This window comes from Triplophysa rosa, linkage group LG8, assembly GCF_024868665.1.
Source record: "Triplophysa rosa linkage group LG8, Trosa_1v2, whole genome shotgun sequence".
NCBI classification, from domain to species: domain Eukaryota; kingdom Metazoa; phylum Chordata; class Actinopteri; order Cypriniformes; family Nemacheilidae; genus Triplophysa; species Triplophysa rosa.
In genome coordinates this window covers 16,717,594-16,740,536 of record NC_079897.1, presented here as the reverse complement: position 1 = coordinate 16,740,536, position 22,943 = coordinate 16,717,594, and the positions used below count along the sequence as shown (strand labels likewise).

Here is a 22,943-nt window from a genome sequence, read left to right as displayed (position 1 = left end):
AACACCAGCACATGATCTCCTCCACATTTTGAAAGGCAAATAAATAAAGGAAATGTGATCCTGTAGGAGCATGAAGAAAAACAAAACAAAATTCCATACAACCTTGAAATCACATTTGTTTGCATGCATGGGCAAAGTAGAGAGACTGCATGACCGAGAACTGTTAACAGCAAAGGGTTAATAGCATTTCATTGTGGAATAAAACAGTCTGAGACCACTTTTTTCAAGATGTTTTATCATTTAAAACACTTTTCGAATATTACAAATGATATTATCTGCCTAATAAGGTCATTGTCACAAACTTGCTTACATTTAACATATGCAATGTAAGTCTCTTTGGATAAAAGCGTCTGCCAAATGCATAAATATAATGACGTATATACCAATACACCAGAAATACCAATGCAGAATATTAAACACTTCTTTGTAATTTAATGTCATAACTGTTCGTTGTTACATTTAAACGTTCTAAAACTATATTTATAAACTAAAAGGGATTTTAAGCCCCATATTTAAAAAAATGTCTCAAAACTTTTAAATTCCACTGTATTTCAAAGATTTGTCTCTTGTGAAATTACATCTGCAGTCACAAATAAAGCTCATGGATTTTTTTAGAGAGCTTGTGGTTTGTTATGCTTGTCATGGATTTGTATGGAAACTCGGACATTAAGAGTTTCCATTAAACTGTGTGTCCAGTTCTGTTTGCGTGGCTGCTTCCTGTTCACAATTCTATTACTATCCAATACAATTCTAACAGTGAGCAAAAAATCCAATCGGGACAAAACTGTGCGTTTTTTAATTAATGCATGTAAAAATGGTATTAACCAAACCTGTCTGGCGAGGCCCTCTTTTAAAATTTACAGCGTCAGGAAAGTGCCGGAGCCTCAGAATAGGAGGAGCTCAACCCTCTGAAACCTCAGTCTGATCCACACAGTTATCCATTTACACACAACTGACCAACACCTCACTATATAACCAGTGTGTGACCAAAGGCTTGTCCTTCACAAACCACATTTATATGATCTAACAGAGTCTGGCTATACGGTACACTGAAAATCCCAAAGCTATTCTTCATCATTCTTAACTGCTATTAAATAATAAATATTTGTAGATTTCTTTCAAACACTGACAGTTATAACTGTGTTAATTGCAGAAACTGCCAAAAAAATGGCCGTAGGACTTTGTCGCCATCTAGGGTCAAGTGTCATACTGGGTGGCTCTGGCTCATGCCTGGGTCAGAATGGATAAATACATTTCATTGTGAACACTAACCAGGCACCTTGCAAGTTTACAAGAATTACGAGCAGTTTGCATGTCTGCGGGATAAAAAACAATCTTCACCAAACAGAACATGTATTTTATGTTTACGTGTAAATGATGTGGAATAGAACCTTGGACCAATCAGATTCCATGGCGGGCGGGGCTACCCACCTAAACACCACAGAAATAGAAACCGTGCAATCAATAAAACATTTCGTCTCTCACTGCGGTCACGACTGGTTTGGGCACTAAATCAAAATTACAACCAAATCAAAATTTGTTGACAAAATGAGCCGTGTGGTGGGTGAGTTATGTGTTAAATCTACAAAATGTTATAAAGAGCATGAGAACCTCAAGGCAAGCGGAAACTCAACAGTGATGAAGAGACTGATGAACCGGGCTCCAGTCACCACAGTCTCTTCATACCACTTCAAGGCCGACAGATTCAGATGTGGCTTTATATGAAAAGCCGAATGACCACTGACCCAATTTCTAAAACCTTGGTTAATTTTTGAGGTCAATAAAAATTAGGCTTTATTTAAACCTAGGTTTTCTGGATGGCTGACTGCCCCAAAGGCTTTGCTGGAATAATTGTTTTCCTTTACAAGACATTTGTGTGGTCACTGCTCGATTCCACGCTTTGGAGGAATAATTAGGACCGCAGACTTTCCCGAAATGCCCGCCACACGCTGCATTCACAGAATTTTGAAGCGTGCAGATGGGAATCTCACCTTGTGTTGGATGTGGGACGGAGCATGTATCCTCACGAGACTCTACAGTCAGAGGAGCGGCAGAACGGGGCAGTGAGCTGCTGGAGGTTCGGGAACTCAAGCTCAGGGTGATTTCTGTTCGCCCTCGTGGTGTTGACCTCGCTCGTTCTCTTTCGTTCTCATCTGCTGACACACGTCCCAACTGCTTGTATCTGTAAACCATGTAAAAAACACAGTAAATGTCAGTAAAACCGAACATAAATCAGGGTATATACAGAAATCAAGGAGCTAAATTGAATACTTTTAAGACCTTTTTTAAGACTTTCCATACATTCTAAGACCTCATCGCCACTTCAAGTTTTAATCGTACACTGGCGACACTTTAACTTACATTTACTAAATACTGATTGTAAGATAGCTCAACTAAACCGTCTTAGTTTGTGATAACTCCTTATTAAGGCATCATACTGTAATTCAGAAGGGTGGGAACGAAGCCCCAGACAATTCATTGACTGACTAACCCAATGCAAGGTTTATTAGAAAGAGAATCGAGGCTAAGCTAATCGCCTTCCGACACACAGAGCAGTACGCCACACAGTTATTCCCAGAGACGGCCCTCAGCCATGGTTCCAACTCTTTATCCTTCAACCATTTGCATGAAAACTTGCAATTCCCCTTTAGTCAACGATGTTGTTAAACAGGGTGTAAACGGACCTCCCACTATTCGCCTACGCAAATACAGGCAAAATTTAGCATATGACCTCTTTGGACAAATATGAAAAGATGATACAAAATGTATTACCTTGGAAAATGGCATTTAAGACTTTTTAATATTTTTTAAGGGCCTTCGTTTTCTCTAAATTTATTGATCAACTTTTAATACTTTTTAAGACCCCACGGACACCCTGTAAATGAACTTGATTTCTTAACACTTCTACACCTCCTCATATATGACCAATAGCACAGTCTTATCATTTCTAAAACTGCGCCAACACTAACGTACATGATTTACCAAAAACAAAATCCAGATGTTTTATAACTATAAAAAAGTTCCTTACTAATAACTTAAGTTGGCTTATCCTTTATTGCAATAAAGTTATATAACTGCTGATAAGATAATCAAGAAAAAAGCAAGACTGTTGGAAAGAGCTCAAATAAATGTAAAGGCAAGCACTCGTTTCCTTTGTCAGGATACAGGTTTTATGCATTTACTGTATATAAGAAAGCCCATGTCTAAAGTCAATTACACACCTTGTCCTGATCTCTTTCTTGGTCTTAATCTACAGCAGATGTACAGAGACCCTGATGGCTCTATTTCAGCTGAAGCGCGTGCCGACTCCATTCCCATCTGCTGCTCTTGCTAATAAATGTTCTCAAGGTGTATCACTGCTATTTAGCTTATAATTGATGTTAAAATGTCCATGATTTCATTATGCTGCAGTGTTTTATCAAGACAGAATAAATGATACAACCAGAATGCTCAGCTGTGATGTGAGCAATCAGTGTGGTCAAATTTAAATGAAAAATTAAATGGACTTTAATCCATTGATTTTTGTAGAATTTTCTTGTTTTGATTTGTTTATGTTGTTTTAATTACATTCTATTATATTCTATTATTATTCTATTCTATTCTATTATATTATGCATTACATTATATTGTATTGCATTGTATAATAAAGATATGTCCACTGCAGTGGATAACATAAATTGCTGTGTCTCTAGATCAGTGGCCGGTTGCATAAACTGCTTACACCGTGTTTACACCGGACGCTGCGTGATGCGATGCGACACACGGTTTGTTCTAATGGGATTGTCGCACCGCGACAGTCTTACAAGTTAGTCATCCAATTTTTTTCTTCAAAACTGGTCATAACTTCTTTAAGTCAGTCACATAAAAAGGTTGATTGGTTTAATTCAAATCTAAAATATAAGACTTGTTAGTCCTAACGAACTGCTAGTCAGTGAGACTAGTTGTTAAAGGCGCAGTTTTTGATTTACAGCGGCCACTAGCGTTGTATTATAGATTTGCAACGAATCGCTCAGTCCAAACACGATGGTGGCCACCACAGTACAAAAAGATGTTGTTCTCATGTTGACGCAGGGAAGAGATCATGCGGGCATTAGAAAGACTGTAGAAAGAGCAATGTCTTATGTATTACATAAAATAAAAGGTTTGTGGATTTTAAGTATAAAAAGAAGGATAAAAGTCAGGCAGGAGCTAGGACCTGCGTTAATATTATAAAGATTTTCCAGCAGAGACGCGTTAGGACCCGCGGTACTAAGGCTTTTAGCAGATACTCATAGATATCTATGGAGATACTTTCCAGCAGAGAGTCCTTGGAGAGAAAGATCGTCTTAAAATCACCCCCGAGGAGGTCGCTTTGATTCGGATAACTATGTGAGCAACATTGGTTTTTCTGTTTGTTAGAACCAAGATATGTTGTTGTTTTTGTTCTAATATTAGCTGTGTGATGGAGCAGTTTTGAGCGTCATTGTTTATCTGGAACCGCTTTAATATTGTATTCGTCCAGATACTGGAGAGAGAGAGCGAGAGCGCGTTGGAGCTGAAACTGTGGAGAGAGTGCGTTTTACTCTCTTACTCAATGATGAATAAACTTACATTTAATCCGTGGATCACATGCGTTCCGAACCATAGAGTACGATCCGTACGGATAACGGATCATCCGCGATCCGTTTCACCACTATACCGCAGGGGAGAGGGAGGGGAAACGCGCGTTGTAGTGTTGTATGTGCGTTTAGGGCTGCAGTACAAAACATGGCGGCGAATTCAATGTATGTAGGCCCGCTCTGTATGTAGATATAAACAGCTTATTCTAAGGTATTACAAACATAACGGTTCATTATGTAAGGTCTTTATACTACTTATGAAGAAATAGTTTTGTATATTATATTGCATTTCTGTCAATAGATCCTCCTAAAAACCCTGTATTGTTCCTTTAAGACAGTCTTAACTTTGCGGCTATGTTTATGCAACTGGCCCCAGGTCACTTTGTACCTTTCTTCTCGAGCTTGTCTGATGTCTTCTCTCTTATCCACATAATCCCGGCTGCAATAAATAAAAAATCAGCATGAGCAAACATATTATGCAGAAAACAATTAAAAACGAATGCATTTTATACAGTATACTGTATGTATATTGCAAACTCGACTTTATTTATATAGCGCTTTTTACAATTTTCATTGTTACAAAGCAGCTGTACATGAGACATATTGACTATAAGCAAAACAATTAAAGTTATACCTGTAAAAACAAGAAAAGGGTGAAAACACAGAAGACAGACATACCCACATACAAATGCTCCACACACACAATATGCACACGTACTAACACACATAGACTTAGACACACACATGGACGCGCAGACACACAGACGCGCACGCACACACAGACAAGCACGCACACACACAGACACGCATGCACACACACAGACACACGCACGCACAGTGAAAGCACACATTTTTCTAGCATTACAAAAGTTAAGTGATGTTTAATATGCCATTTGTAACTATTCAGAAATGTTTTTATTTGTATTTTTTTAGTCTTAAACTACACACACACACACACACACACACAGCCGAACAGACCAGCTGAAAAAAGGTTTAGACTCAGAGACACTTGGAAATCTTTATATGGTAGTCCTGTCAAACAAAGCACATGTCTTCCCACAAACCACCATGTTTATTCATTGCGTGCTGTAAATGCTTTCTGAATGACCGTGATAAGAAGCAATAACTTGTCCTGTTTGGCAAACTCCCCGATCTCTGATAAAAATCGGAAGTAGGTCTCCAAGTCACTTATTTGTTGAACAAAGGTTTCTCATGGTCATCTCCAACACTGCTCGGAAAAACGCAGCACTAAATCACTAGATAACACTGCAAACGCTCATGTATTTGTCATCAGAATGAAATACTACAGCGTCATAATAAAACTGAGAGAGACCACACACTTGAAACGGTTTCTTTCCTCTCTTTCAATCCTCTGAAGTCTCTCCTCTCTCTCCAGGCGCCTGCGCTCACGTTCTGCATTCAGAGACTCTTGGTGTTGCCTGTAGGAGGATGTCAGTAAACCACCAAGTGACGGCCTGCAGGGTCATAGAAGAAACAGTAAGCTTTACAGAACAACAAATCTGAATTTTAAATGACCATTTCAAAATCAGTTTTTCTGAATTTACTATAATAGGTATGTGTTTAGGTAAAATTATTATTTTTGCTTTATTCTGTGAACAACTAACAATATTTCTTCTAAATTTCAAATAAAATATTGTTTCTATTTGCATTTATTTGCAGAAAATGAAAACTGGAGAAACAGGTCAAAATAACAGAAAAGATGCTCTGTATTTTTTCAGACCTCAAATACTGCAAAGAAAACAAGTTTATATTCACTTTCAAGCCATACAACAGTAATATTTGTACATGTATTTAGAAAAAGTTCAATAAATATTTTTTATGTGTTAACCTTTCATGTGTCTTGTCATGCTGTCAGTCTTTCACATTGAGGCTTGATTTTGTTGAAATTCAACACACAATACATGTAGAAATGCCGATTAACTGAAAATGTATCTATTTTTAACTACGCTTTGATGTGTTTTATAACCATTTCCATTTCAGACTCAGAACTGTTCAATCTAAAAATTCCTTCGTGCAGCAAACCCATATGCCGATGAAAGAAAAGCAGGAGCAGACCTGTCAGCTTTACTGTCTGCAGGTGGACCTCCTGTGAGGCCGAAGCGGTTGTAGGGTGTTGAGGGGGCATTAGACACACCAGCTGACCTGCCAGGATATGTACCAGCATAGCCATTGCTGAAAGAGAAAAGAAAGAATTTAACACACTGCTCGCTTTCATTAAGCATCACCAGTTTTCATATATACAATCTCTCAAAAATGAGACAAATGTACAAAAAGCAATAATATGCAGGAGCTAGAAGTTATTTCCAACAATTGTAACCAGAAAAAGATGGGCTGACCGTTTGTGACAACATGCCCCAAATACAGGTCATATGGGGTTAAGTTGTCACAATACACCCAGCCATTAAACAAGCATTTCAAGTCCTAAAAACAACATATAATATGAAAATCTGAATACATAAATATAGATTTTCTTGTTCATTTACTTCATTTATCACACATATCATCACCTAGTACACACAGATGTGTGGGGGGGATGCTGTTGCAGATGATGTCATGCATTCTCCCGACACAACAGACACCCTTCGAAAAGAGAACATTATCCTCACTCCCTAAAAGCCCAAGAGACACACACAGGTGCTCTGCTAAATCTATCCTTCACATGAGTGGGTGACAAAAAAGCCAGAGACGTACAGTGCTTGACCTCGCAATGGGAGATATGATCCAAGACTTGTTTCTCTGTGCAATCCCACATATTCATTAAAAGGGGTCAGTGACACACTGTCACAGGCTCCTAGCGCTTGTCTTCATGTTTGGGTCTGCTGTGATTAATAGCACACGTTATCAGAGAGTCACACACAGTGTTGAAAGCCTGAAATTAACACTGTCACACTACCGATAAACAAAAACTCAAAATGTTAAAACTTTCAAGTGCCTAAAAGCAGGAAGAGTCAAACACACATAGAAGTGTTGTTGTTTTTGTTCACTGTGATGTGTGATACAAGAGAATGTGCAGGAAATAGAAAGCTTAGAAAATGGACTTTTCTAAGATAATGGCAAGGCAGACGTAAACTCAAACAGCGCTAACATCATTTTTCCTTGTTTTTTTGTGCATCTGATCTCACTAACAGATCTTTTCATGCCCAACTGTCTGAAATCAGGCAGGTCTCTTACCTGCCAAAAGAGCTGCATGATGTGTTTGAAAATCTATCATCTGACAGACTGCACAGAAGAGACAACACGAGAAGATGTTAGTAACAGACACGTCTGACTGATGGTAAGAGAAACAGACGACAGAGTGACAATACAGACAGAAAGTGAATCAAAGCAGTTTCCTTTTCAAAAAATTTGTTTAGATACAATTTATAGTACGCCATCATGGTGAAGAAAACCTTTGCCCCTTGCCTGATACTGTTAGTAGGTAACAGCTGGTATTAGGATCATTTTTCTCACAAACACTTCTACACTTTCTACACTTAGTGCAAGATGAGTCATCAATATTTTTGGTCTGTTTTAAGTAACTTTAGGCAACTTTTAACAGTATAATAGCATTTACATGAAGACATGGCCTAAAAGTCACACACATCCAATTTTGATTTCACGCTTGAAGTCAATCTTTTCACAGTAACCACAAATTATCCCTCTGCACAAAATATCGTTATTAGACATACTAAAAAACCATTCATTTTCCTATAAGGTCCATCGTTCTATTAACTAAATAAGTAAGCCCTGCTGTGAAATTAAACAGCTAAAACCAGCCTAAGATGGTTGATTGATTATTGCTGGTTAAACTGGTGAAGCAGGCTGCAATCTAAAGATTGCTATACTGTAATCTAAAGATTGCTATACTGTATATCACTAAATGTGGTTCTTGGCTCGTACTCATAGGGGAACCGCTTTAAGTGCTATATAGAACCATATCTTGGTGCTTCAGTGGTTCTTCAGCGGTTCTTTGGGATGACTGAGGTGCTATATAGAACCGCTGAAGAACCATACATCACTGTTTTCATGTAAAGAACCTGTTAAGCCCCTGTATGGTTCTTCAGCGGTTCTATTTAGCACCTCAGTCATCCCAAAGACCACTGAAGAACCACTGAAGCACCAAGATATGGTTCTATATAGCACTTAAAGTGGTTCCCCTATGAGTACGAGCCAAGAACCAATTTTAGTGATATACAGTATAGCACCATTTTTCTTTAGATTGCAGCCTGCTTCACCAGCTTAACCAGCAATAATCAATCAACCATATTAGGCTGGGCTTACTTATTTAGACTGTAAGACAAGGTTGTCCAGCTTTGGAAGAGTGTTTGGACCAGCTTAAACCAGCTTCTTCCATCTAAGACCAGCAAGATCCAGGCTGGTGTTTGGCTGGTTTTAGCTGGTGGGTTCCAGCCTGACCAGTTTAAACCAACTTGGTCAGCTACAAATGTGGACAAAACCCCTCTAAAACCACCCTGCTTCACCAGCTTAACCAGCTAAACCAGGCTAGGAAACCATCTTAAACCTGCCAACCAGGTTAGGCTGGTTAAAGCAGTTATTTTCAGTTAGACCATGTCACAAGCCAAGGCATGATGGACCTCATTCTGTACCCTTATCATAAGATCATTCAGGTGTTAAAACTGCATACCAAGATTCTCTATGTAAAAATATCTGCCTTTGATCCACTTTATAATCCAGATGGGTTCCTCAAGCTGCCACAGCATTTATGTCAGGCAAACATGCATGAGACATCGCAAAGCATTTTCAGCTCTCTTCTTGTGAAACGTGGACCCAACAGGCAATGTCCAGAATGAAATACAACTGCACTTTTATATGCGACTTAATTTACAGGCTTCTCCTGGCTTTGTAGCCATACGATACCCCAATGAAAGGCAGATGAGCAGTAAATGTCAGTTAAAGTTAGCGTCCCTCAGGGAGTGGCTGATTTGAGGAAAAATATATTCTTTCTTCTTACTAATTTATGAAACCGTTTGTATTTTTGCATTCCATCAAATATTAAAGAAGCAACATAAAACCCACACACTGGTATCCATTTCTGCTTTAAATGCTCTGAGGATTTGATATACAGGACAGGTTAAATTATAAGACCATAAGATAAGACACAGCAAGCGTGGCACTCAGCGAGGGTGCGTGTGGACTTTGGAAGATACAGGAAGTTCTGAAGGTTTTCTTGAAAGCGAACACAAAAGGAGAAGGTGATGATTCACATGGTGAGGGTCTGACTGGTTTTATAAGGTGGGCTTGATGAAACAGGCAAAACAATAAACCCTCGCCATTCACAGGAGATCCAGAGATCAAGTGAATCCCATCTTTAACTTCCTTTCTTTAGAGAATGAAAGCCCCACAAACAGTGACCGGGACAGGGTTTTCAAAGTTTTTGTCTCAGGGATTTCATTTTTTTACTTGTATGGGAGTAAAATTAATTTGACTTTGAACAGCATTATTCCAAACCCTACTGTCTACACAGGCAGCTACCTTTTAAGGTGGCATCCTATTTAATATCAAAACCATATTTGCATAAAATGCACTTTGCAAACCTTTAGTCAATGGAATTTATATGACATAAACTAACAACAGGTGTAATTCATAGTTCGGTACTTACAATAAAGTCCCCCTGTGGTTAATGTTGTCCATATGTTTGTGTGGTGTTTTAAATATGCTTTCAGACAAACCATCTGCAAATTGCTGCGTGTTTTGTCCTTAAAACGGAAGTTTACTCAAAATCACGGTTTGAAAACGCCTGTTTTCTACGTCACAAACATGTTGTAACCCATCACGTCACACAGTGGATCTGGAGAATCATGAGCTGGAGTGATTGAGTGGAGGCGGAGACTAATTTGCATATTCACGGATTCACATATATTAAATGAAGCAAAGCTTTAGAATTACATTCAAGCTATTTTATGGAATTAATACATTATTTTACCATAAAAAACATTGAAATATGTCATTTTGTTGAAAAAAACATGAGTTTTAAAGGATTCAATTGTTGACTACGAGGGGACTTTAAAACCCAATTCACATGCATTGTGGGATTGCCTTAACCACAGGGAAACACAGCCTTAACATTTTAAAACTATCATTAGTTACAGTATGATCCTTAGCAGTGCTGTCTACGTAGTCAGCTCACAAGGGCTTGGAAGAGAGCCGTAGGGTGCACATGCAGGGTGTTCTGTGATTGGCGAGAATCTACTGTGTCCGTATCTGCACTACCTGCAGTGCTTGTCTGGGTCTTGGCCCATCTGGCCCCACGGGGTGCCTGAAGGTACCTCATCCGAATCCACCGGGCAAGTAGAGAGAGGGGAAGAAGAAAGAGGGAGGACAGGAGATAAGGGGTCCTCGCTGGGGGAGGTGGAGGCTGAGGAGGTGACAGAGGAACCCTGGGATGGGATGGCCCCTAAGGACCTGACAGAGGCCCAAGAAGACAATCTGGCTGATATCAGGGGGCCGAAATCAGGGGTCAGGGGAGGGGAGGACACTGGGGCCTTGCGGATAACCCGGATCCCAGACTTGCCCCTGAGGTTTTCCCCACTGTCTGTGTCAGCAGTGTTTGGAATGAAGTTTACCATGCATTTAAAAGGCAAACACAAGCTAGAAGCTTCCTCTACGGTTGATGCCATCCAGCTACAAACAACAAAATAACAGCAGAAGGTCGAGTAAATGATGGGGAACACCATGAGATGATGGGAGAGAAGAACTGGATGTTAGTTAAAGTCAGGGAAGAGATAGCATCAGAAGAGGATCTAGAATCTGGTTTCTAGCTCTATGACTCTATACCCTGAAATACCTTTCAGATGCCTGTCTAGAGAGCTCTGTTTTCTGCAGTTCCTCATCCTCCTCCTCTTCCTCCTCTCTGTGGTCAACAGGAGGGATTGAGGGTTTTAAGGAAGGATGAGTGATGAAAGCAACGTAGGAAGAGAAAGGAAAGGAGAAGAAGGTTTACGGCATGCTCTGATTACAGACAAAATGACACAAGGAAATTACAACACAACATTTAAACAGTTTTACAAATGAAATGATACAATAAACAGTCATATTATGTTACAGGTGTCAGAATATTTTGTGTCATTACATAATGTGCGTTGCTGTCCTTTTGAAACCTAAGATGTCGAAAATCGCTGTTTTGTATGGAAGCATATTGGTAGCTATTGGTAGCGATGCTGGCTCCGCCTTCACGCAATGACACTGTATCGGGGAGGGGGCGTGGCCAGCTCGAAATGAATTTTCAAGTCCACATTGAATTTTGCAACACCCAACGCGCTGTGTAAATGAAAATGCAACCCCAAATGTTCAACCTGTTAATGTTAATGCATTTATTCATTTATTCTGCTACAGTTTTGCTTGACTATCTTAAACATATATAATCAATCCGGGGAATGCATTTTCATTTTCATTTTGCAACTTAAAGAGCGTTAAAAATATCCATTTAAATAACATTAAAACTAGTGTAGGAACTGACAAATGTAATTGATATAATTGAATTTTTATTTTCATTTTGCACTTAATGTTGCACATATGTTATTTAAAATGTATATTTAAATACACAATTGCATAGTCATTTTACATACTACATTGCCATTTTGCGTATTGTATTTCAAATTGAAAATAGCAACCAATATGCTTCCATAGTTTTGCAGGAAATGGAAAAAATGCTGTACTTTTAAAATGATTAAATACTGAGTTGTCAAAGTTGACAAGCCCTTTTTAATGCTTTTTATTCGTTAGATATTTACTAAACCCAGTGACAAGAATAAAGGTTGAAAAAAACATGAAATATGAAGATACAAGGTTCCAGAAGGACAAGAGGGATATGTGACACAACATAGAATGGAGTAAACAAACCTTTACACTCATCAGCTGGACACAAGAAGACATACATAAGTTCACGGTTACATAGCTACAACATTGTTAAAAAAAAAGACTTTGTTTTTCTAAGATCACTGGCTGTGGGTGTGAGGCACCCATTGAAGCTCCACTATAGCCTGTTGAGACCCAATAGTTGAGACACGCCGAGTCACACAGCAGTTAATACAAGAAAAGAATAGATTTTGGAATAAAGAAGTCCTGGGCTCAAAGAGCCTCTCTGTCTCTGTTTCCCAATAGGCTGGTATTTATGACTAATATGGAAAACACTGCACTTCAAAGGTGCTTCTAATTTCCTGTGGTGAGTTAGCTCACAGACGACAGGATCAGATGACTGACTGAGACGAATTCAACTATTTGTCAACCAAACCGCTCTGAGAAAACCCCATCACGAAGAGCAGATCCTGTCATCACTGATCAAAAGCATGAGCAGTCTGCGCAGCTCCACTAAAGGATGCGAGGGATGTGAGTCTGAGACGTGATCATTATCTCACTGTAGGCACAGAATAGCTCTAAGAGGGGTAAAAGTTTAAAGAAAATATAAAGGCTAATAATCAATATTATAAATCGCTATTGCTTTGTCCGTTAAAAAGAAAGTGCTCACAATTAAATATCCAATACATGTTTTACATGATGTGCAAGACTGCAGGATTTAGTGGCAGTAGACCTACTCTATGAAAAGACGTATTTAATCTATTGATTTGATTTGATTTTTTAATAATAAATGAATAATAATAAAAATGACAGAATAAATAAAAGCTAAATAAGCTTTACGTGGTTTTTATAAAATTGAGTGCTCATACTAACCCAACTGAAATGATCAAGATTGACAGTATGATTTATATTATCCGATTACTTGTATATTTTTATAAAGTTATGTAATTAAGTGGGGAAATGAAGGTGAGTATCTTACAGTACCTGACATAACAGTGGCCGGTTTTAAAAGTTTACATGACTTTGCAGTCATATTTTTGTTATTTGACTCTATGTCTACATTCATACTGTAAGGCGTGAAGCAGACAGAAGACAGGTGTTAGTATGAGTTTATACAGCGGTTCACAGAGGCCAAAACACAGAATAAAAGGTGTATTGAAAAAAAAACACCCTGCGATTGTAAACATTTACATTTGGACAGAATTAGATTTCTCAGAGGACCACAAAGAGCTGAAAAATAGAAGGTAATTTGCTCTGGAATTTAAAAATGTAAAAATGTATTTATTTTTAGTATTAAATATTAAAGGTAACAAATAATAAAAACCGATTAGGGGATTCAAACTGAATTAAAAAGACCATAGTATATAGTCTGTGAAACAGATTTCTCAAATCTCCTCTGGGAAAACAAGTCTGATCTAAATAGGGTTCAATATTTTCTTAGTGCTGGACCTGGACACAGTGTGCACAATCTGGCATACTTGGCAAACTGGAAATATTGTAGAGTCCAGGTAATTTGATGAGTTTGTTAAAGGGGTCATATGGCGCTAGTATGTGTTTTTCTGTGTCTTTGGTGTGTTATAAGTTGCCCATGCATGTATTAGTCGGAACAAAAGATGCATTCTACCTAAAAGCGAATGCTCACCCAGACCTGCTTGAAACCCCTCGTGTAACCACACCCCCACAAATCTACGTCAGTTCGTGGTATGATTTGAAAAAGACCGCCCAAATGTATATGCAAGTAAGATGGGCGTACCTGTCAGTACAATTGCTTTGGAACCTGATGTTCCAAATATGGTAAGAAGCGTTACATTTCCGTCACACACTTGCAGTATTCGACCAAACACTATGCACTGGTTAACTGGCCAATCGTAGCACACCTCGCTTTTCAGAGCGATGAGCTTTGTAAAAAATCTGCGCGTTTCAGAGAGGCGGAGCAAAGAGGAGATACAAACATGCACGGTGTGTGGAAAATACAGCGTTTTTGAACCTTTTATTTATAGAATTCATTTAAAGAATTCATTTTGTTCACAAAACATAATCTGATCTGAGGCCTGCAAAGTTTGCATTACAGTAGCCTTGGATAAATGTTTTGGATTTGATGCTATACACCCGATGGGAGCCCTAATTTTGCCGACCGGACTGACAGCAAGCTGCGATGAATCAAACGGGACAGTGTATCTGGAAAGTAGATCTTTCAGGGCACAGTAATTCAAGATCACTCTCTACATTCTGCAACACTGCTCTAATAAAGAGCAAGCTGGACCTTTTGCTTTCGGGTGACTTACATGACCCTGCTTTGGGGAGCTTGTGCCCTCTTTGATGACTGACTCATTGAATCAGTGTCTTATGAGAGAAAAACCACATGAGCCTTTTTTTTGTGGCTGATGTTTTACCGTGATACCCAGAATGGATATCTATGCAGTTTACCTTTGTCCCTTAAAGCAATCAAAGCAAGTGGATTAAGTTGTATGATCAAAGGAATATACAAGGACAGGGCCTGGTACCTCATGCTGTGCTACAGCCCTGAGAAATATACATGACTCATAGCTCCATATTTGAGTAACTTCCTATTTCCGCCTTTCTTACACGTTGTGCGTACATGACTAATACGAATGTCCGTGCAATAGCAAATGGTCTCTCCATCACTCCTTCTGAATATTATTATTCATTATTTTTATACGGGAACCTAAAAACTAAGGTAATGTGATAGAGGAGCCAATACAAAACTAATCCCTTTCTAAAACCATCAGCATATCCTGAAGTATACATATACAAGAGTGTTTTATGGCTGAAAATGAACGATGGTTTAGCACAGATTAGGTACTAACTTACATTTTTCACAAAACCTGATTATATTGGAAGTAATTAGACTTGTCTTACCTTTCACTAATATTCTCTATCCTCTGGCCATTAAAGGGGAGGATGTTGGGGGTGTGGCTATGGCAGGGGGAAGTAGGAGCAGACGTGTGGCCTTTCCCATTTTGAAGCGAGTGTCTTCGGCTGCGTCGTCGTTCTAAACCCCGCCTTTCAGGCGTAGCCCCCACGCTAGCCCGACGGCGGCTTTTATGTCCAGATGAAGGAGGCTGAGCTTCATCATCGCCATCCTCATGACGAAGAGTTGCCTATTTTCAGAGGAATCACGCTTGGTGTAACAGTCTGAAGATTCGCAGATCATTTAAACCTCAAATAAAATCTAATTACTAACCTCATAGATGTTGAACTGCTCCACCAGGTCCAGGTCTGCGCCCTTCCTGTTGATGTGTCTCTGGGCCAAGGTTTCAATCCCCTGTTCCTCCAGACTGTCAACCACATCATAGAACGAGTCTTGGTCAGGAAGACCAGCCAATGTCTGGATGACAGGTATATGTGGAAAAAGAGGTCAATATGCAGAAAGAAGAGCATGTAATGTTGAATTCTTCATGTTCCTCAAGTGAGAATGCATAGTTCCACAGCCGACCTTGTTGATAAGTGTCATGGCATAGACCAGCAGCTCAGTGTCCATTCCATCCTTCTCACTCAGGATTTCCATGGCGTTGAACCAGGGCTTAGAGCCTAGATGCATATACAAAACAAGAGTCTTACTGTGATCCTAATTTAAACGAGGAATTCATATCGATAATTTAATAATCCAGGCGTTTTAACTAAATCAACAAAAATGGTTAAACGCATTTGCCACTGAATCATATTTGGTATTTGAACAAGTAAATCAGTTGTAATATGAGGTTGGTTTTAGACAAATGAGCAGCATTAGTTAGAGGAAACTGTCTGTCATGTAGATTAATAGCAGGAGCTGTTCTGATGCGTCTGCCAGTCGTCTGTCTCTCACCAGGAGACCAAAGACAGCTTCTCTCCTCTTATGTAACAGTATTAAAGAAAAACTCTTTCACCGGAGCTCTGGTCCCATCAACACCTTTTTCCATGACCTCAGTATGCTAATCTTGATTTATGTTGTTGGCCTGCACTATAACTGCCTAGCCAAAGCAGTGTCGGTCGTATGAGCAGTTTCCCTCCGAACATCCAACAAACAGCCAATCAAAAGAGTCCAAGAGAGGAGTCCAAGTCTGTGAACTGAGATCACACTGTCACCATCCCCTCACATTCTCCTGATATTTTTCTGCTTTAGGTAACAGAATACACTCCTTCTCAATCATACACGCTCAGCTCAGGACGGCTGAACAGACTCCAATGCTTTTGAAACAGTAAGAAACAGTAAACAGTGAAGCGGTAACAGCCAGCAGGCTTTGGGCCTGAGCTCAGCTTGGACGCACACACAGGGTCTGATACTCTGTAAAGCACAGATATGAGATTTCCAGACATGCGGGGTAGTTTAATATATTTGGAGATATTCTGAGGTAATGTAGAGCTTTCAGAGAAAGGCTAAGTCGCATGGTATTGATGAGGTAAGCATTCGAAAACAACTAGTTGACTAGTTATAATGAGTAGTCATGTATGTGTGTGTGTGCTGTAAGGTGAGTTTGTTACCTTTCTTATTGTCCACAGTGTTGACGGCCTGGATGAGGAGAGGTGCATTGGACTCAGTGTATTCCACAAAAACCAGCAACAGCTTCAGAGCGGTTTTAACAACCAGCCGGAACTACAAACACAAACAGGGAAACACATATTAAGTAAAGATCATGTTCTATGAAAATATGTCGTACATTTCCTACCATATATATTTGAAAACTACTTTTGTGAAGGGATGCCACAAAATCATGAACAAAAATGGTCGGAAACATGCCTACAAACATCGCTCACTGCTGCCCGCTATTTGGGAATTAACCACTCAAGTTTGGTATCTATGTAAAGCCTTCGGGTTCATCTACTCTCCATAATGTCATTACAGCGGTAAGGCGTTAAGAGCGATAAATCAAACCTGTTTCTTCTTTGCAACGGCCTGCTACAGCAACTCTGATGGACAACTTTAAAGGTGATTTTCTCGATATTTTGATTTTGATTTATTCAGATTTTCAAATAGTTGTATTTCGGCCAAATATTGTCCTATCCTAACAAACCATACATCGACGGAAAGCTTATTTATGACCCTTGTGACAGGTTTTTGCTACTTTGCTCGTCAACACTACTGACACTTCAGTCTTAAATATTTGTAAGCATTTCCAATAAACACTGGTAAAATGTTTGGTGCCAAACTACACAGTGTAAAAGCCAGAGCAACAGAGAAGCCCTTGCAAAAATACTGATGAAAGTTTAATATCCATCTAGGAGAAAATCATATGCGTTCATAACTGCATTAGAGATGGACAGCGAGACAATGATCCATTATGGATCTACTGTACACAGGATGCTGTCAGACTAAGATATAAGGAACAGAAGCAAAGATATACAGTTAGAAATATGAAAGTGTACGAGAAAGAAACAGTGTGTAAAAACAGAAAACACATATATGTATAATAAAGTGAAAGCAGATCCTTTCTGTGTGACACTTGCTACATTTAACAGAAAGAGAGAGAAGAGCCAGGTGAAAGTTTGTGATCACAAACATCCTTGTATGTCTGAGCCTTGTATGACACAAATACATATTTGCTCTGATCATGTGTGCACGTGTTGCCACTAGAGGGCTGGACTGAAAAAAGAGGGAGAAAGAATACAGCTCAGTGCAAAACTATGACACCCAGTGTATACTGTTCATATCGGCACACCTGAAAGCTGCTCTAAATGAAATCAATTGCAAATGTTGGCTTAAAAATGCAAGAAAACTTCATTTAAAACAGGTCCTTATAAATTTATTACGTAAGGACAAAACCGGTAGATCTGAAAGCAGATTTCAGGAGCCAAATTAAAAATATTTACATTAAGACCGCATAAAGATAACTGTCTGTAAAACGAAAACGAAACATTCTTAATATTACCAAGAGAACATTTACTAGCTTGACAGAATATTCTACATTTTGTAAAAATAATAACATAAGCCAGTGCAAATGGCCATGATGGCCATTATTTGCACTTAATTCTTTATTTAATTAGGGCTGTTAAACGACCAGAAAGTCCACAAAAGTTTGTGTTTTACATAATATAAATCTGTGTACTGTGCATATTTATTTTGTATTTACAAACACATACACATACGTGTATATATTTAGGAAATATTTGTATGTATACATTTAAATGTATATATAATTTAAATTATATATAAACGGTTATTGATTTTTATGTTATATATTTTCCTTCTATATATTCCTTAAATATATACATGTATGTGTTTATAAACACAAAATTAATATTCACAGTAAACAGACATTTATTATGTAAACACAAACTTTTTATTCTGGATGCGATTAATTGAAAATAATCACAGCCCTAACTTTAATTCATTATTATGTATTTGAACTCATTACTTGAATTAACGGTTGATTTTTAGGCCCATGTTCTTTTTATGTTGAAACCTGTTCTGAACAAACACACTCGTTGATCACTGAAGTGTCTTTTACCTTTGATCTGACCAATGTGTAAAGCCATTCAACGGTTTCATTGTGCCGGATGAGCCCATTCATCCCGTCCACATACAGCATGATCTGTCCAAGAGCTAAAACACACAAAAAGAAATATTAATGCAAAGCTGCACATTTTGAGGTATCATTCGTGTCTGTAGCACAAACAGTGTGTGTGAATCAGCGTGTGTGCGAGTGTTTGCATCTGCACATCAGTGATAAACTATTGTGGTCGGTCTTTCCATAGTCTTCATTAAACACCATCAACACTCCAAATTAAACTCTGGAGAGGTCTGCTAGTGGGCTACAACTACAGAGATCATCTCTCACAAATCCATCCAAAGTTTAAAGCAATGAGAGTACAAACAGACACAGTGCTCTATATGTAAAGAGCAGCATTTTCATCTGATCAAAATGAGTGTCAAGGAGAACTACATTTCCCATCATTCTTTAGGCATAAGACAAAGTAAAAAATACACGTTTTTTTTTTACACATAAACCTCCTGTCTTTGTCAGAAGAAACAAACAAAAAAAACAAGAAGAATATAAAAAAGTGTCTACTTAACTTCGATAAAACTGACACGAATAAAGAGAACATCCAGAAGTCGCGTTAAGCAAAAATTCTGCATCATTGACAGATTTGTTTTACCGAAAAACTGAAAAATCTGAAGGCCGTACATCATTTTGACGGATTACTAAAGGCAATTTGTAACTCCCAGCTTTGTCATTTCTTTTCATTAGAACGTGATCGTAGGCTACTACCCCTGCCCTGAACACGATTGCGAAGGGAAGTGTTTCCCATTCCTCACAAATGCCTGGTCCTTTTTGGAAAACGCACGCACGGTCAGCGGAGTGTCACGTCACGTACACGCATACACATACAGGCGTGCAGTGGTGCAGTGTTTTTCCTTCAGAAAAGCGACTAGCGTCTTTTTGAATAAACATTCGCTTTCAGTGAATCGAAAAATATCTCTTTCGGCATCTTCTCTGTTCAGTGAGCGGCAGAAGCAGCACATCCATGACCAAACAGCAGCTTACTTGTGAGTGAGTACAAAATAGCATTTACAAGCACCTGCCATTGTTACTGACTGGACATATGAACATAAACATTTGTCTGTAATTATTATTTTACAGTATGTCTGACAACAGAAACATTACATTTATGAATATAAACAGTTGTAGCCTAATTAAGTACAGTAAGTTCAGAGAATAAACACAAGTACAGCGTTTTTAGCAGGTAAAGCTAAAATAATAATAGATTATGACGGATTTTTTACGAGCCTGTCCGTCAAAATGACAGACAATAAAAAGTCTCTGATCACATCCTAATTATAATTTCTGAACTGGTAAACAGGAGCTTCCCGGGAGGACTAGAGGGCAGCATATGTTCAAGCCCAGAGACTCAACAGACAGGCAGGAGTCATAACAAACACTTTCACAAGCTGAGCACACACACACAGAGAGTGCAGATTAAATATTGCTCTTAAAACCTGAAGTCTCAGCGTGTGTGGCAGCGCAGAGGAGAAAACATCTGAGCGGCCTGATCCACCCAAGCGTAACATGACTTCCATTTGCAGCAGGACATATAAAGACCATCATAACATGAGCTCAGGGAGCTCTGCGGGAGGCCACTAAAATCACTGAGCTTCCATTCAGCACGACAAGCCGCAGGAAGAGATAAAACTGAATGCACTGAAGGTCAACGTGACTTTCAGAGCTTTAGTTCAGCTGAAGAAAGATTTCGGCCTCCATTAATAAGGGGATTTATAGACTCATCTTCAGTTATACAGATATCTGCATACTCTATACAGACAAGCACATGTGGTAAGAAAGATATTTGTGAATATTTCATAGATATGGTGTCTGACCTGAGACACACACTCCTTACGCCAGAGCGTTGAAAGAAAGATGAGCTCTACTGGATAGCTCACACAATGAAGTCATAACTAAAGGCTGACTGCACGTGTCCACATGGACAAAAAATGTAAAATGGAGCCCAAAATCTAAACATGCTTCTTTAAATTGCTGACACATACACTTTGATTTTTCTTCAAGGAATTTATTGCTGCTGAATATATATCACTGAAACCACAAAAAGAAATAAATTAACGTTCAGATGGGCTTCAGACAGACGCCTTTAGCAGTTGCCTCTTGGGTTTATTAGCTTCTCACGAAAGGTGTTGGGCATTAAGATAAAAAACCTTTAAAAATAGTTTGCAATATATTTAAATAACAAAATCCGAGCAGGCCTACATCTGCTTTTCATAATAGGATTTAATGTGGCAAACTCATAAATGATCATCACCTATAGAAAAATGAACCATGGTTTTATTGTATTTAAAAGTGTACCAAACATGTTTTTTTGTGGTAGGGCAATTCCATGCAAATGTCAACCTTACCATGAAAAAAATCAAGTTTTTCCAAAGGTTACATTTGGTAATTCAAATAGACATGATTTCTTTTCATTTTTAGTGCATGATTTTTTTTTATTTTTTGTGCATGATTTTCCATCTGGTAAGTGCCATTTTCAGGATTGTCACACCCATAACGGTACATATTCCTCATGAATGGACACATGAAAATTGTAATATAGTAGCTATTTTATGTTCTATGAAAATGCATCCTTTCTGCATTTGTTTAGTATTATTGCTTCTTGTTTGTACATTTTAATGCACAGAAATCCTACAAAGTATGTCGTTTCTCAAAAACTGTGTTCTTTTTTTTGTCACATCCATAACGCACGTTTATTTACCATTTTTAAAATAGAAAACTTGTGCGTAGACTGATATTTTTCTGATTTTTAGACTCTAGCAACAAGGGTTTAGTAAAATCTAAACAGATGGTTCAGTATATTGGTAAGAATCAGCTTGTCAGAGCATTTGTGTGTCACATCCATAACGCGAAATGTCACATCCATAACTCTGGAATTGCCCGGTATTGATTATCATTTGTATAACCATGGTTACCCTTCAGTCGGTAAACCCCTTCAGACAGACTGGGGTTTGATCTTGAGAACCTATCATCCCTATCAATTTTAAAACGCCAATAGGCTTGACGAATGGCACACGCACGCCAGTCCCTGCCCCGTGCATACGGGTATAAAAGGGAGGTGGCGGCGGCCATTCACTCATCCTTTGTTCTTCGCAATCTGCGTGACACATATGTCAAGCGCTTTATCTCTTTGAGAGTCTACTAGACTCTTCCAGACTGCTGGATTTACGACGCAGAGCAGCGGACTTCTCCCTCTAGATAGCAGACTTCCCCTGGGCGTCTCGGCAGCGAGCTACATATCTAAAAAAGCAAATTTCTCACAGTTGCGAGCATGTCTCGCAGCTGTGTTCTTGGGTATGACAGACTCACCCCTGAGTCAGATGGGTATGACAGACTCACCCCTGAGTCAGACGGGCACGACATCTGTGTCACATGCTTGTGGCTCAAGCATGCTGAGGTAGGATTTGTCGATCCAGCATGGTCCGTGTTTGAGAGCATGACGATTAAGGTGCTGCAGTCACGGCTGGCTACGTTCTTTGTGAGCGCTGCCGCCACCCCGTCTGCTTCCCAAGTGAGTTCGACTGCCGCTTCAGCAAGGTCAACCGCTTTGGCGAGCAGCAGGGGTGATTTGGGGGTTCCTATGGATGTCGCTCCATCAGCTTTGGCTTCGTGGACCACCCATACCCCAGCACACTCACCTGGCTCATCCCCGATGGGTGGCGGTGGACCGTCCCATAGCAGGCAGACTCAGCAGAGGGATGAAGATGAACTCTCTGTCATAGCATCGGACAGCTACCTCCTGGCATCAGATGCGGAAGACCTCTCGGAGCTAACTGGGTTTCCCTCGACTCGATGGTGTCTTGGACAAGTCCACACTACGCTACAGGTCACAACCTCCATCGGACGTTGCGTCGGTCAGCGACATCAAGCAGGTAAGTCAGCAGAGCCATCATTCATCGAGATGTTTTCCGGGTTTTACAGCCCATACTTCATAGTGCCCAAAAAAGGTGGGTCTGGCCCTGTCTCCCCGGGTTTTTACCAAACTCGTAGAGGCTGCCTTAGCTCCCCTCAGGGAGTAAAGCGTGCAGATATT

General features: G+C 39.3%; 2 protein-coding genes across 6 annotated transcripts in view; one reads left to right on the top strand and one right to left on the bottom strand.

The window, feature by feature from the left end:
* The window catches only part of fhod3b (formin homology 2 domain containing 3b), a 160,620-nt gene that overhangs the window by 17,518 nt on the left and 120,159 nt on the right, over nt 1–22,943 (bottom strand). Inside the window, exons 6-17 of one of the 5 annotated variants that reach the window (XM_057339127.1) lie at nt 18,860–18,954; nt 16,896–17,007; nt 15,871–15,965; nt 15,619–15,762; nt 15,294–15,535; nt 11,404–11,469; nt 10,830–11,240; nt 7,791–7,838; nt 6,675–6,791; nt 5,939–6,073; nt 4,987–5,037; nt 1,992–2,182 (exon numbers count right to left, since the gene is read on the bottom strand). In XM_057339127.1, the coding sequence (XP_057195110.1) occupies nt 1,992–2,182; nt 4,987–5,037; nt 5,939–6,073; nt 6,675–6,791; nt 7,791–7,838; nt 10,830–11,240; nt 11,404–11,469; nt 15,294–15,535; nt 15,619–15,762; nt 15,871–15,965; nt 16,896–17,007; nt 18,860–18,954 (1,707 nt within the window). The remainder of the gene's footprint in view (nt 1–1,991; nt 2,183–4,986; nt 5,038–5,938; nt 6,074–6,674; nt 6,792–7,790; nt 7,839–10,829; nt 11,241–11,403; nt 11,470–15,293; nt 15,536–15,618; nt 15,763–15,870; nt 15,966–16,895; nt 17,008–18,859; nt 18,955–22,943) is intronic. The other 4 variants (XM_057339128.1, XM_057339129.1, XM_057339130.1 and 1 more) reach the window with 4 other exon arrangements.
* Nucleotides 1–22,943, top strand: part of LOC130557423 (uncharacterized) — a 118,015-nt gene that overhangs the window by 40,803 nt on the left and 54,269 nt on the right. The window lies entirely within an intron of this gene.